The 15,242-nt window shown below is 50.2% G+C and overlaps 1 protein-coding gene across 3 annotated transcripts in view; it reads left to right on the top strand.

Moving 5' to 3' along the window:
* KAZN (kazrin, periplakin interacting protein) overlaps positions 1-10,648 on the top strand; it is a 1,348,869-nt gene extending 1,338,221 nt beyond the window's left edge. For all 3 annotated transcript variants that reach the window (XM_070768463.1, XM_070768464.1, XM_070768465.1), the window contains 2 exons: positions 5,202-5,316; positions 7,142-10,648. In XM_070768463.1, the coding sequence (XP_070624564.1) occupies positions 5,202-5,316; positions 7,142-7,306 (280 nt within the window). In that variant the 3' untranslated portion in view covers positions 7,307-10,648. The remainder of the gene's footprint in view (positions 1-5,201; positions 5,317-7,141) is intronic.
* The last annotated feature ends 4,594 nt before the right edge of the window (positions 10,649-15,242 follow it).

The raw sequence follows: 15,242 nt of genomic DNA, 5'->3' as shown, positions 1-15,242 counted from the left end.
CCTAGAGTTTATAGGTTCCCATATGACATCATCTTCTCCAGCCTCCTCTCATTGCTATGACACCATATAACCAAAGGGATCAAGGCAGAGCAGGTTCTCACATCATCTCGTGATATCTGCTTTACATGCACTGACTTCTTATTTCTCTTGGTGAACACTGGTTCACTACCAACTCTGTCATAGTTCTGTGCTTAAGTTAAAGAAACAGAGAAATTTTTTTTAAAAGAGAGAGAAATAAACCAGTGGACCAAAAAGATACAGGAGGTAGCCATGCTATTCCAAAGGCATTCACTGGAGCATCACAGGAGCCAGAAGAAAAGCCTTGATGAAGATGCATGACCATCTCCAGCACTTGCCTGAAGGATGGTATATTCTGTCAGTAACACAAGGTCAGAGCCAAGGGGGATTCAGCCTGTAGTTCATTCAGACTCTGAATATTAGGCCTGAGAAGAGTGGCCTTTAGGCCTCAGACAAGCTTTGCATCTCTCTTGTAAATACCCCTTCCCATCCTGTGGTCTTATGACCCACGGCCCCAAAAAGTGTGCCTTTATATGTCCAAGGATGCAAGAGTCAGCCAACATCTCCCTCCCTTCTCTCCTCCTTCCCCCTCCAGATGCAGTTATAAGGTGAGGTTATCCAACTACCATAACCGTTGGCTGGGCTCTGCCATGGGCCACGCTCAGAACCTAGCACAATGTCACCACCTTTGGAGGTGGGTGCATGAGCCCATTTCACAGATGAGGAAACTGAGACACTGTAGCAAGGTTACACATCGTGCCTGGTAAAAGCTGAGGAGCTGGGATTCAAAGCACCACACTTTGCTGCTTCCCTAAAGAGTAGGAAGGGTGGTCAGAACAACAGAGGACCTGTCCGGCAGTGGTTTCATTGCCCCTGGGCCCTCCCAGGGAACTTTTTTTTTAGATCAGTCTTCATTTGAAACAAAAGTTTACTAGTGGCTCAGGAATTGGGTACATTCAAGGTGGAGTAGCTAGATCCAGAAATTCTGGGTTAATAAGTCTCTTTCTGATTATTGGGTATTTCCTTTTTTTCCCCCATTTTTTTTTAAACTGGGGCTTTATTTTCTTGGGTTCCAAAACTACTGCAGATGGTAACTGCAGCCATGAAATTAAAAGATGCTTGCTCCTTGAAAGAAAAGCTATGAACAACCTAGACAGCACATTAAAAAGCAGAGACATTACTTTGCCAACAAAGGTCCCTCTAGTCAATGCTATGGCTTTTCCAGTAGTCATATATGGATGTGAGAATTGGACCATAAAGAAGGCTGATCACCGAAGAACTGATGCATTTGAACTATGGTGTTGGAGAAGACTCTTGAGCGTCCCTTGGACTGCAAGGAAATCAAACCAGTCAATCCTAGAGGAAATCAGTCCTGAATATTCATTGGAAGGACTGATGCTGAAGCTGAAGCTCCAGTACTTCAGCCACCTGATGCAAAGAGCTGACTCAGTAGAAGAGATCCTGATACTGGGAAAGATTGAAGGCGGGAAGAGAAGGGGATGACAGAGGATGAGATAGTTGAGTGGCATCACTGACTCAATGGACATGAGTTTGAGCAAGCTCATGGAGATGGTGATGGACAGGGAGGCCTGGCGTGCTGCAGTCCATGGGGTCGCAAAGAGCCAGACACGACTGAGCAACTGAAGAGATAGTCGCTTTACTGTGTTGTGTATAATGAAGTGGATCTGCTGTATTGAGCCTCCATCCCTGAGTGTGACTGGTGAGGCAATGTGAACGCAGTGCCTGAAGCAGAGATGCCTCACGATAACTGGCAGTTCACATGCCCTGACCTCCCAGGAGCGCTAGAGTGTCTCAGTGAAGCAGTTTCCTCTGCAGTTAGATACATGGGGCTCCGCTTTCTGTCACTTTGCTCCAGTTTTCTCATTAGCGTTTCCGCGGAGAGTGATTTCATTATGAACTCAGACAGACGCAACTCCCAAGCACAGAGAGTAAGAGGCCTTGTCACAGCTCTGCCTCTGGGGCTGGCACATGGCCCAGGTCTGAGAGATCCCAGCAGCAGGCAAAGGGGAATAGTCCTGGGCCACCTGGCAGATCGCCAGAGCTGGAGTGGGAGGGGGCACACTGAGATTTGGGGGCACCCACGGAAGGTGGTGTTTATAATATTCTGCCCCACCCCAACCCAAATGATCACTGAACTGTGAGCCCAGGCCCTGGGGTGGTCAGTGCCTGCAATCATGGCCCTCTGTAAGGAGAGGGCCTGGCAGGACCTTTGGGGCCTGAATTCTGGCTCCTCCTCCATCATCTGAGGTTTTCCAGTTCTCTCATCTTGAAAGGGGAACAGTCACTTCTCCTGAACCCTGGGGAGAGTTCAAGGAGCTATCACGTGGGAAGGACCTGGCGTTATGCCCAGCACACAGTAGGCGACCAATTAAGACTCTGTTCTCCCCCACTTTACTCATCTCCACCGAAGCATCTTGCACCTCGTGGGCCTCGTAAACCCTCGTTTAACTGGGTGAGACTCAGCTCTCAGGCCGCCCAGCTGGCAGAGTCTGACTCTCACCCGCCACCTCCTACCTACACAGGATGCCTTTCCAGCGCCCCAGACGCCCTCTGTGTTGACTCAAGAAATTGCATGGAGATGCTCTGTCTTCCAGAAACTTCCTTCATTAAAGTGTATCCCTCCAGCATTCTACTCCCTCAAGGTTTGATGGATTGACTAGGAATACTCAGTAAGCCATTTCAAGCCTCCAAGGGCCATAGCCTTGCACTTGACCTAGTCCCTGCAGCATCTGTGTTTTAATCCGCAGGAGGAACAGGGTAGGATTTTACCCACTGTGGAAAAGCAAGAAGAAAGGTGTTTTAGCATAGTGGGGGCAGCAGCTGCCCTGTGTTCCTCTGTCTACACCACAAAGACGCCACTTTCTGCACAGGGTATGGTCTGTTAAGACCAGAACTGAGTACTGGGCTCCATTGTACAGATGAGGAAATTGAGACCCAGCCAGGGAATCAACTCACACAAGGCCACAGCTAGGGGATGTGCAATGCCTTGAGTGGGGATTCAAGCTAGGTCTGTACCCCTCAATGCCTGTGTTGGTCACAGCAATTACTCGTGATATGCAGCCCTTCTCAGCATTTTATGTGTGTCCTCTCATTTAATCCTCCAGTGACCTTATAAGAGAAATGTTGTTATTAACCCCACTTCACAGAGTACTCAGCTCAGGGGACATGACTGCTAAGGGGGTGGGGCCAGGCCCCTGATGTAGAGTCCACAGTCTCACATTGATCCCCCAAGGTGGGAAGAAAAAAAGGTCTAGATCTTGTTCCTAGAAGTTCAAGTTCCATCCCTGCCACTGTGTGTCTTATGTATCCTTGGATGAGACATACATCCCCTCTGAACTCCCATCTCTTTTTCAGTGAAACCCAAAGAAGGGGCTCTGGAGTCCTCCCAAGCTCATGGAATGACTAATATTCCATAAACTGGGAATGGGGGGTTAATGTCCTTCCCACCAGCCAGCAAACAGATTTGGCTGCACGAGTTTAGATTGTCATGGCTTCTGCAGTTTGAACAGCTTCCTGCTAGACCCAGGGCATTCCATCCCCAGGAGGAGGAGAGAGGATGGGTGTCAGTGAACATGTTGGTCCCTGACCCACCACAGAGCCAGAACCTCCCTGTGCTGGGGATGCCTTGGTGCCTGGGGACCTGAGAACTCAACTTCATCTGCCATCCAGCAGCCAGTGTGGGTCCCTGCCCAGCACCCTCCCCTCCCTTGAACTTTCTCAGCAGAAGTTACACCACAAGAAGCAGAACATCTCTGAGGCAGGTGTTAGAAGGTTCATTTCTCTTCGTGTGTCTACTTCCATGGTGGCCCGAGCCAAGCCTTGCTGCTCCCGTGAAGCCAATTCCTGACTGCCCGTCAGCCAGAGCCAATTCCTCTGACATTAAAGTGATAACTGTTAATTTGAATTATTATCATTGTAGCCATTCACTAGATGTTCAGCTCAGCTCCAAAGTACTTTTTAACTAACCTTCCAATCACTTGATGAAGTCGGCTCTAATACCTTCTGTACCTGGCAGCTGGAAGAGTCAAAACTGGAGAAACCCAGCTTTTGAGAGACAAAGTGATGAGCTCAAGGCCACACAGCCAGTAAAGAGGAAAGCCAGGATTTCAGTGCAGCTAAAACTTCAAGGAAGATAACTGGACATTAGTGTCTTGGGATTGGCGAGGTTGGCAGGAGAGGTGTGGAAGGCTATGCCCTAGCTGGAGAGAACCCTGCAGGCAAAGAAAGGACAGGAGCCCCAGGGACACTGATGTTCACCCAGAATCTAAAAGAGAAGGAAGGCAAATGGGAGACTAAGTTCCAAACTCCTGGCTCTGAACCAATTTTTTGCCCCAACTCCGTACCCCATACACACTAGCCCTGAGATTCACAGTCGGACACGACTGAAGCGACTTAGCAGCAGCAGCAAACTTCTCCCATGAAAGGCCAGGCGGTGAAGATGTTAGCACTCGGGAGCCATATGGTCTGGGTCAAAACAGATTTGATAGCAAAAAGCAACTGTAGTCAACGTGCAAACAAATGGACTAGGTTTCAGTAAAACTTTATTTACAAAATCAGTCCACTGGCCGCATTCGGCCACTGGCTGTAGTTCACCAAGTCCTAGTCTAACAAGCCTTTGATGCTTTTATACAGGGAAGGGGGTGATGGGGGTAACTTCAGACAACAAGTCAGTGGGGGACACAGATTTCAAATGCAAAGTGGGGGAAACTTTCCTGATGCTTCTCAAGCTACACCTAATGAGCTGGAATGTGGGGCTTCTCCTATCATGTCTTGCCTCTCCTGATAGGCTTTGCAGGGTCCTGGGGGCTAAAGAGAGACTTTGGGGTTTTAGACCCCAAAGTCTCTGAGACCCCAAAGTTCAAATCTTGGCTCTGCAAGATTGGCTCACACACTCCAAGCTGTGTGATCCTGGGCAGATTGCTTAACCTCTCTGTGCCCCCTTTTCTCCAGCAGAGATGGAAGCTGGACCTCTAGGTGTGCTGTGAGGATTATGTTTGTAAAGTGCTTAGCTTAGCACATTGGTGGCACATAGGAGGTACTAAGTGAACCACAGCTGTGGTCATTGTGACCAGTGTGAGTGACTGAGTGACTGTGTCTCTGGGTGGCAGTAGCTGACAGCCCCCCACCTTGCCCACACTGACTTGCAATGGGTGTCTCCCCAGCTGCACAGGCATCCGGGAAGCAGAGCGATTTGGAACGCCCCCCGGGAGGGCCTCCAGCGTCACCCGGGCAGGGAAGGAGGAGAACAGCGGTGGGATCAAGTACAAGGCTGGCCGGGTAGGTCACTCCATGTGCTTCCCTGGGGGTCCCCCAGCCTTTGTGTTGTCTGGGCCCATGTTACCCTTTCCCAGCTCCCCTGGTGGAGCGGTGTTGATGGACCAGGTCACACGCACAGCTGGGAGGAGGGCCCTGGACGCCACCTTCAGGGACCCTCATGATGGTTATTAAGACACACTCAGGCTTGTGGGGCTTTTGACACTGTATCTCAAAGTGCAGGTCTCACCTGCCTGCATAAGACTCACCTAGGCGGCTGCTTAACGTGCAGACTCCAGGACCCACCTGGGCCTCCCGACGCTAGAGCCTCTGGGATGAAGGGGACCTGCATGCTGCCAGCCTGCCCAGAGGGTTCCAATGCAACCCAAACTCTAAGGGCCACTGCCTTAGATTTGGAACTCCAGTGGCCTGACCAAGAGCAGCGGATGAGCCTGTGGTGCATGAGACCATAAGCTTTTGGGCCTCAGAGACAACACAGACTCTTAAACGGAGGTGTATAGACATAGACAGCAGAAGTAGGTAATTCAAAATTCTTCCATTCGTTCAGATGACAGTTTTGGGTACTAAGTACATCCCAGACATGTCCTGAGCATGGGTGATAAGCATGGATAAATGACCATCCTCACCATTAAGATGCTTTCAGTCTAGAATGTACATTCCCGCTTGGGGGTCCTATCACCCCCAAGGTGGTCAGAATTGGTTCTCAGTGTGGAGGATACAGAAAGTCTTACTCTTTTTATGTGTAAAGCACAGATATACACATGGCCCATAAACACATGCACAGAGTCCCTGTGGTATGAAAATTTCATGGTGGGGGTGTGATTAGGGAAAAAATAAGTAAAAGGTCATCTTTTTAAGGGGGACGACAATGGAAAAAAAGGTTAAGAAACACTGGTCTGGAAAGAAAGGCAGTCCAATAAATAAATAATTACACAGTGCTGTCACAACTACTCCAATAGACATCTGTTCAAAATAAGAGAGAAATATTTATTGCGGGTCCAGCATGTCTGATAACAATAGCTACTCTCTGCCAGTGCCGTGAGGCTTCCCATGTGGCTCAGTGGTAAAGAATCCGCCTGTCAATGCAGGAGACACAGGCTGGATCCCTGGGTCAGGAAGATCCCCTGGGAGAGGAAATGGCAACCCACTCCAGTCTTCGTGCCTGGAGAATCCCATGGACAGAGGATCCTGGCGGGCTGCAGTTCATAGGGTTACAAAGAGTTGGACATGACTGAGCTTGCGTACATGGCATGGCCAGCACCTTGCTGTGTGCTTCCAAGATGGGATTTCTACTTTTTGCAAAAACTCTGAGAGAAAGGAATTACTAGTTCTATTTTGTAGCTGAGAAAACCGAAGCTTAGAGAAGGCAGGTGACTTGTCTAAGGTCACACAGCTGGGAAGTGGCAGAGCAGGGATCCAAACCCCAGTTTCTGAGTCACCAAAACCCACACTTTTTCTGCCACATCTAGAATATTTCTTCTTGACCTGGGAATGCAGTCAGACCTCACACCCGCACATTCTCACCTCTCTTCCTGCTGAGGAGGAAGAGAGAAACTTTGATGGATAATCAGAAAGACTATACTTGTCCTCACTCTCGGCAACCAACTGCTTCCTTCAGGTTGGGGACACAACATAAGGTTAACTCACAAAAATCCTCCTCTCAGTCTCCCTGAGCAAGGGAGTATTATTACTCATAGAACCACAGAGTGGTTAGGTAAGTTACTCAAGGACACACAGCTGTTGGAGGTACCACATTTCCCAGATCCAAGAACACTCAATTCTTTTTTTCTCTTCTTCCTGTCCTTTGTTCTCCTTCCTCTCTTCTCAGCTGCCCTTGGGAAAGATAGGAAGGGGCTTCAGCAACAAAGATCCCGATTTCCACGATGACTATGGCTCTCTTCAAAATGAAGATTGCGGAGACGAGGACTCCCAGGGCAGGCCGGAGCAGTGCCGTCTGGAGGGCTATAATGGCCTGGAGGTCACCAATGTGTAAGGAACAGATGTTCCACCAGACCCAACGCGGAGAGGCCCGGGGAGGAAGGCCATCCCGGGACCGTCACCACTGTACATAGTCAGTTCGGCCTGAGGATGCTCCTCTGGTCCCCAGAAATCTCGCAGACTGCCGTGACTTTGAATGGGATCCCCACGGAATGAGGGGGCACCAGACTGCCTTCCTGGAGTGGACTGAGGACTTCCCTGCTTCCTGGAGGAAGACTAGCCCAAAGGACAAATCAGGGTGCCCAGCACCTCCATTATCAAGGCTCTGCCACTGAGTGACTCAGCCACTGAGCAGTCCAAGTGATCCTGGGAGCCTTGAACTAAGCCTCCTGGGTGTAATGAAGCACAGAGTTCCCCAAGATACCATCCCAAGAGGAGCAGGTAGGACTCTAGCAAGATACACAGAGCCCAGTGGTGGCAATGCCAGGAGCTTGCAAAGCTGGGGGCTCACCATCCTCATGTGGACCCTTCCAGCCAGCCTGGTGGTGGTCTCAGCTCCCACATACATGCCCTCCATGACCGAGAACTTAGCTTCTGACTTGGGGGGGGTCATTGAATCTCCCTTGGGAGAATGCAAAACAGGAAGGTCATTCAAATCTTAAAAGCCTTGTGTCATGTCAGCGTGGATGTATTGAAGGGCTACCTGGCCCCTCCCCTGGGGAGGGGCTCCACTGCGTGAAGGAGGGCGATGATCCCTGTAGAGGTGGGGCTGAGCAGCAGCCTTCCTAGAAAGTGTGGATACCCCATCTGGATGAAGGACATCGTGTCAACAAGACCGGGAATGACTGAGTCAGGACAACTTGTCCCAAGTGTGACGGTAGCAGGGAAATGCCTCTCGTTGTTTACGCGACAGACCTTGTCGTCACCTGGCACGCAGGCGTGCTCCCCAGTGCCCTAACGGAGCTGAGTCTCACCAGGCGCTAAGATGATGGAGGGGACCCCCAGCCTTCCTCTTGACTCTGCTGCTGCTGTGCTGTGTGGCTTATTCCCAGTGGCCTCACCTCTCTGTGCCTCAGCATCTTCATCTACAATACTTCTGGTTCCCTCCTGGGGATGTTGTGAGGATTAACACTTGCTAACGTCTGTTACTTTCTATACCCTCTCAGGAGACAGGTGGGAAGTTATGGGATCTGGGATGGGTGTCTCATTTCCCATTTACAACACAGAATTGATACTGTACTTGTTCTCTCCAACTGTTTTGGTTGGAGCAATGTGCACAAGGAGGGCAAGGCATGTTTAATGTGCAAGCTCTCTAGGGCCCCCACGGGACTGGACCCCCAAAAGAGGAAAATCCCACAGCCCTTGAAAACCAGTTTGATTCCTGTGTTCAGACTTGAATTCATTGACCTCATTACTGAGAAATGATTAGGGATGGACAGACAGTATTGGGGTTCCACTTACACTTCGGTTATCAAAGCACATGATTCATTTGGAACCACAGTGCTCGACTTCCAATGAGGCCTTTGGCACCGCCAGTCTATAAAAGGTTTGAATTTCCAGGACTGGAAGCAGGGGTCGGCCTCCAAGAACCATCAAAGCACCTGGTCTTCAACCCAATGAATGATTTCCCCTCAAGGGAAAAGCACAAACCTAGGCCCAGTGAGCTTAAAAATTCCTCCTCCCTGAGGCCGAAGACCATTATAGTCTAAACTTAAGCACAGCTTTTTAGACAGGCGATGCCCCCTCTGGTCTGAATGTTTGACCTCTTAGGGACACATGTCTGATTCCTGGGCCCGAGGAGTGAGGCTCTGGAACCTGACTTGGCTTTGCTGAGGCTCCAAACCCACTATCTTTATGACATTCAGCCACATACATGGGGTTTGAGGCTGCAGTGCTCACAGCCCAGAGAAGGGAGTAAAACCTCCCTCTAACCTGATGCCGCAGGTCACTCCCAGGCCAACATCCAGGCTGGGTGACTGAGGGCGCCAGGATCTGCCTCTCAGGAAGCAGCAAACCTGAAAGGCAGTGTTTCTCACAAGGTGAGCAGGAATGGCAGACAGGGAGGTGCCTGAATGTGGGTCTGATTATATGAAACCAATGCATTGTTCCCCAACTCAGTCCCACTGGGGACAAGATGGGCAAGTGGACAATTGGGGGGTCACTGGAAGGAATGGCATTGCCCGAAACATTCTCAGCATTCAGCTCACAGGCTGGGGCAACAGGGGCAACCTCGGATGCGCCTTTTTGTCCAAATGATGCTCTAAGTTCATTCTCACTTGCCCAATTCTCTGTGTCCCTGGAAGTCAGGTGAGCATTTGGAACTGACTTTTCAACATGAGGATGGGTTGGCCGATAAATGAACAAGCTCCACACAAAGTTAAACCAAGAAAAGCTCTGTCTGTTGGAAAAATCCTAAATGTCAACTCTGCTACAAGTGCAGGCAAGAAGAGCAGGGCATGTGGACTCGGCAGAGAGGTTCTGGTAGCTGGTTAGCAAAGGCTGGCAGTGTGGCCACCCGTGGAACATTGACTGGCCACATCCTGTCCAAACAGCCTGGGTCATGGTCTTGGTCCTTAAAGGGTGGTGACATGACACCTGGACCTGGGAACCGTATGCATGTTCTTCTCTGAGAAGTGATGTCACCTGTATCCACGGGTGCTGGCCCTTTCCAAAGAGACAGTTGCTGCCAGAGGTTGGGGAGAATCAGGGTAGGCAGAGACACCCCATATTCCTCCTAGTAGCTGGGGGCTGCAGCCATAAGAAGGCTCAGCTTTCCAACCCTGTGCACCCCTGAAAGGCTCCCTTGTCCTTGGCGGAGCAAGGCCTTTCTCCCAGAAATCCATCTGTCTCATCACTGGACCCCAGGGTGAAGGAGGCAGGGAGACACCACAAGAGTACCTGGACCAGATGAAGTTGAGGGGAAGGGCTCTCCCCACAGCCCAGCCAGCATGGAGGGACCTCCATGGAGGCATGGAGGGGCCTCAGAGCAGTGACCCCAAATCTTGAGGTCACTGAACAGGTCTGGGTCCAGCAGAATGGGATGATTTGGCAAGATGTTCCAAGCCTTGCTCTCCCCCTTCCCATCACAGCCCTTATGTTCTGGACACCATCGCTTCTGCTCTGCCCTTCAGGGTTCCAGTGGGCTCCTGGCAGTTGAGTGGCAAGAAAAAGAAGCCCTGTGCAAAACAGCATCTTCTGACACTAACATCCTTCCCAGCAGTTGGCTGATGAGAAGAATTTCCTGAGCCCTAACACCCCCAGGAGTTTTTAGCTGCAAAGGAAACAAGCTGTCCATGAACTAGGATGATGTTCCTGACATTTAATTGCTGGTCATGGCCCCGAATGTCTTCCCAAGAGTGAATTTTAACACTGTAACAATAAATACTACTTCACAGCACTTCACTGATGAGCTGGCCTTTTCCTCTGTGTGTTCTCATCAGTTTTCTCAACAGTCTCTTTGATGGGGGGTTATTAACCCATTTCATAGATGGAGAAACTGAGGCTAAGGTTGAGAAGCTTGTCCAGCTCCAAAAAGCTAAGACATTACAGAGTAGGACTCAAACTCAGTCACCCGCCTCCAAATCCTGGACTTGTTCCTCCCCACTGAGTACCCCTACCCCCACCTTCCAGCATAGGACTTACCTTACCAGGCGGTAGGATTAAAAATGGATGCATTCTGATGCATTCTGTCCTACTGGGAAAGTCTGGTGCCGCCTGTCAGAGTGCTGCCTTATATCCTGGGACCCCACTGTCAGGGGGAAACAAGGCACCACACCCTTGGTATTATTTGCTTTGCTGTGTCCCTCCTCCAGGGAATTCATATTTCCAGATGATCAGAATAGACTTTTTTTGTGGTCGTTTCAGTGGCTCAGGCTGCTACAACATAATACCAGTGCCTAGAGGTCTTAAACAACCAACATTCATCCCTCAGGGTTCTAGAGGCTGGGAAGTTCAAGATCCAGGTGCCAGCCAATTCAGCCTGTGGTGAGCACTCTCTTCCTGCTTGGCAGATGGTGGCCTTCTCATTGTGCCCTCACGGACCAGAGCGGAGAGAGAGGATGCAAACTCCCGGATGTCTCATCTTACAAGGGCACTCACTAATCCCAACATGAGGACCCCACCTTCATGACCTGATCACCTCCAGGAAGGCCCACCTCTTAATTCCAGGGCTTATCAATATATAAATTCTGGGAGGATGCAGACATTCAGTCTGGAGCAGTGGTGGAACACACAGGCTTCAGTGTACACCTGGGAGGGACAGGTGTTTCTGGAATGCAGATGCTGACTCGGGAGGTCTGCAGTGGGGCCTGGGGTTCACATTTCTAATATACTTCCAGGTTGTACTTTTGGTTCAGAGACACACTCTGAGTATTAAGATCCTGGCTGACAGCTAGGCCCTTCTGGCAAAGCCCAGATCACAGGAGGTGGGGGCTGGTCTGAGGGTTCCACCCAGGGGTCCAACTGACCCTGATGGAGCTCCAACCTAGTGAACCCAACTGTTCGCTTGTCCCAGGACAGGAGTCCAGCCTGACTCCCCAGCTCATTGCTAAGTTTAGGCAGAGGGTGGACACTCAGGAAATGTGCATTGAACAGGGAGGGTTTGGAAGAGTTAGAAGACACTGTGAGATGGGCCTGGGCACAGCCAGCTTCAGCAGGCCGACCACGTGCACAGTATTTACTGAATCCTCTTGGGTGCCATGGCCTGTTCTTGGTGCTAGGGATACACGAGTAGAACTCATATAATATAGTGAAGGAAGACAAGGACCTCATCCATGACCGGGGTGACTGATGTCGGATGTGAAAAGTGATAGGTGTGATGGAGGGGTGGAGGTCCCAGAGGACTTTTGAGCTGAGATATAAGTTTTGAGCAGGAGCCAGCCCTGCAAAGATCTGGGGGAAGAACATCCAGGCAGGCAGTTGTTCAGTCCCTCAGTCGTGTCGACTCTTTGCGACCCCGTGGACTGCAGCACACCAGGCTTCCCTGTCCTTCACTGTGTCCCGGAGTTTGCTCAAAGTCACGTCCTTTGAGTTGAGTGATGTCATCCAACCATCTCACCCTCTGTCACCCCCTTCTGGATGGAGACAATGTGAATGAACTTCTGCCCAGCCTCTCTCCACATAGAAATTACTGTCCAGCAGGTAAGAGAGTAGTTTTTTCAGTAGTCATGTATGGATGTGAGAGTTGGACCATAAAGAAAGCTGAGCACCAAAGAATGATGTTTTAGAACTGTGGTATTAGAGAAGACTCTTGAGAGTCCCTTGGACTGCAGGGAGATACAACCAGTCCATCCTAAAGGAAATCAGTCCTGAATATTCATTGGACGTTCTGATGCTGAAGCTGAAGCTCCAATACTTTGGCCACCTAATGTGAAGAACTGACTCATTTGAAAAGACCCTGATGCTGGGAAAGATCGAAGGCAAAAGGGTATGACAGAGGATGAGATTGTTGGATGACATCACCAACTCGATGGACATGAGTTTGAGCATGCTCCGGGAGTTGATGATGGACAGGGAAGCCTGGGGTGCTGCAGTCCATGGAGTCGCAAAGAGACAGACATGACTAAGTGACTGAACTGAAGGAAGAGAGGCATAAATCAAATACTCCGGGGCAGTGTGAAATTGTAACCTTGACCAAGAGAGCCAAGGTAGCTGGTAGTCAGAGAGCTTATCTTATGAGGATTTGACATAGTCGAGAGGAAGTGAGGCCTGGGCTGAAGGGAGTTCAGCAGGTGACGAGGAAAGGGTAGAGGATTCCAGACAGCAGGTCAGCATGTGCAAAGGTCCTGTGGGAGGAGCACAGTAAATAGGGCTGAAAAAAAGGCCCATGTGTGGACTTCCCTGATGGTCCAATGGCTAAGACCTCCCACTCCTAATGCAGGGGCCCCAGGTTCGTTCCCTGGTCAGGGAACTAGATCACACATGTTACAACTAAGACCTGGCCTGCCAAATGTTATAAATAGTTTTGTTTTTTTTTTTAAAGGCCCACATGGCTGGAGTGAAGGGAGTGAGGGAGTGAGAGGCTCATCTCCTGAGGGGCTCAAGGGGCATCAGGCAGCAGCAGAGCCTCTGCTGGGTCTCTGTCCACTCCCAGGGCACTTGAGCTGGCTCCTGCCCATCTGTGTCATCCTTGATGCAATTAGGAATGTTCCCTAGTGGCACAATCAGACACAAGCCCCAACCTTCTGCAAAATGGGTCCTTCTTTCCCTTTGCTGTGGTTCTTGGCTAAATTAGGTTCCCTGGTTGCAGAATGATACAATCGCCCCATGGGCACTAGGGTTCCCAGGGCACAGATGACTTGGAGGCAACAGAGATGCCAAGTACCTCTTCTATCAGCCCAAGTGGAAACCCAAGATGTCTATTTTAGGCCATAGTGGTTGCCAGATGTGCTGCTGGTTTCCAAGAGTAAGGAAGGAACCTCGAATGAAACTTGATCGAACCTGAATGAAATGCCCAGCTCCTCTCTATTCATCTGTACCCAGAAGAGTGTCTTCCTGGGGTTGACTTCCCATAGCCCAGGCAACCCTAGCATTTAGGGGGTGTACTGATGGATGGCTTCCCAGGTGGTACTAGTGGTAAAGAACCTGCCTGCCAATGCAGGAGACATAAGAGATGTGGGTTTGATCCCTGGGTTGGGAAGATCCCCTGGAGAAGGAAATGGCAACCCTCTCCAGTATTCTTGCCTGGAAAATCCCATGGAAGAGGAGCCTGGTGGGCTACAGACCATGGGGTCACAAAGAGTCAGACATGACAGAAGCAACTTAGCATGCATGCACTGCTGGATGGAGGGGTGGAGCCCACTGCAGGGCTGAGGTGAGGGGCTGGGTGTCTGGGAGGGTCCTAAGTTTCACCACGCCCCCCAGAGGTGGGGACCCAGTTTGCATATTCAGTAGTAGCTAAGACTTCCTGTGTTTGTTCTGTCCATGAGGGGCTTTCCCAGTGGCAAAGAATCTGCCTGCGATTCTCCTGAGACATGGGAGATGCAGGTTCGATCCTGGGCCAGGAAGATCCCCTGGAGAAGGAAATGGCAACCCACTCTAGTGTTCTTGCCTGGAAAAATCCCACGGACAGAGGAGGCAGGCATACTGTTACTCGCTCCGTTTTACTGATGAGAAAACAGGCATGGCGAGTGAAGGGGCTTCTCCCAGGCTTCAGAGCTGAGAACCAGACCCCATCCACGTGCACCATCCTGCCTGGCCCCACCCCTCCACGTGCACTGCAGATGTAGGCCTGCCTCCCAGAACAACCCCTCAGCAACACACAGATTCATCGATCCCATATTTGATTGATCCCCTTGAGAACATTGTTTGATCCAACCCCCAGCCTCCCTCTGGACCACAATGGATCTCCCTGAACTTCCAAAGAATCTCATCCGGGCCTCCTCTGAAACATTCTGCATTCTCAACTTTGCATTACATTTATCTGCGTGGGACCTGTGGGGCCGTGACTGCCCACGTACTATATCCACCAATACAGCATCGTCATCCTCTCCCTGTTCATTAAGCAAATGAACAGATCAATCCATCAATCAATAAAAATCGACTGAGCACCACCACCACCACCACCACCACCACGGCAAGATGCTACCCTGCTATACTGTTTGATCTGGCAGCCAAGCCACTTTAAACTTAAATTACCAATCAATTAAAATTAAGTAAAATTTAAAATTCCATTTCTCAGTAGCACCAGCACATTTCAAGCACCTCATAGCTGCCTGTGACATAGGGAACATTCTCATCGTGGCAGAAAGTGCTATTGCCACATAGAACCCAGAGAGAATTTAGTTTTCTATACAAGCCCTGCCTTCAAGAAGCTTATGATTTAATGAACGGGTGGGGAGAGGGTAGGCAAGGCTCTAGAAAAACTTAACTGGGGGAAGAAAAATTCTAGGACAAGTGGTATTTCTGCGTTAGCCAGTGACCTAATTCAAAAACTAGCTTAAGAACAGAAAGGATTGATCAGCATCTCTAAAGAATAGTGCCGGATGCAACTT

Source organism: Bos indicus, chromosome 16 (genome assembly GCF_029378745.1).
Source record: "Bos indicus isolate NIAB-ARS_2022 breed Sahiwal x Tharparkar chromosome 16, NIAB-ARS_B.indTharparkar_mat_pri_1.0, whole genome shotgun sequence".
In the NCBI taxonomy this organism is placed as follows: Eukaryota; Metazoa; Chordata; class Mammalia; order Artiodactyla; family Bovidae; genus Bos; species Bos indicus.
Note: the sequence above shows the minus strand (reverse complement) of the source record. Positions and strands in the feature narration are given on the sequence as shown.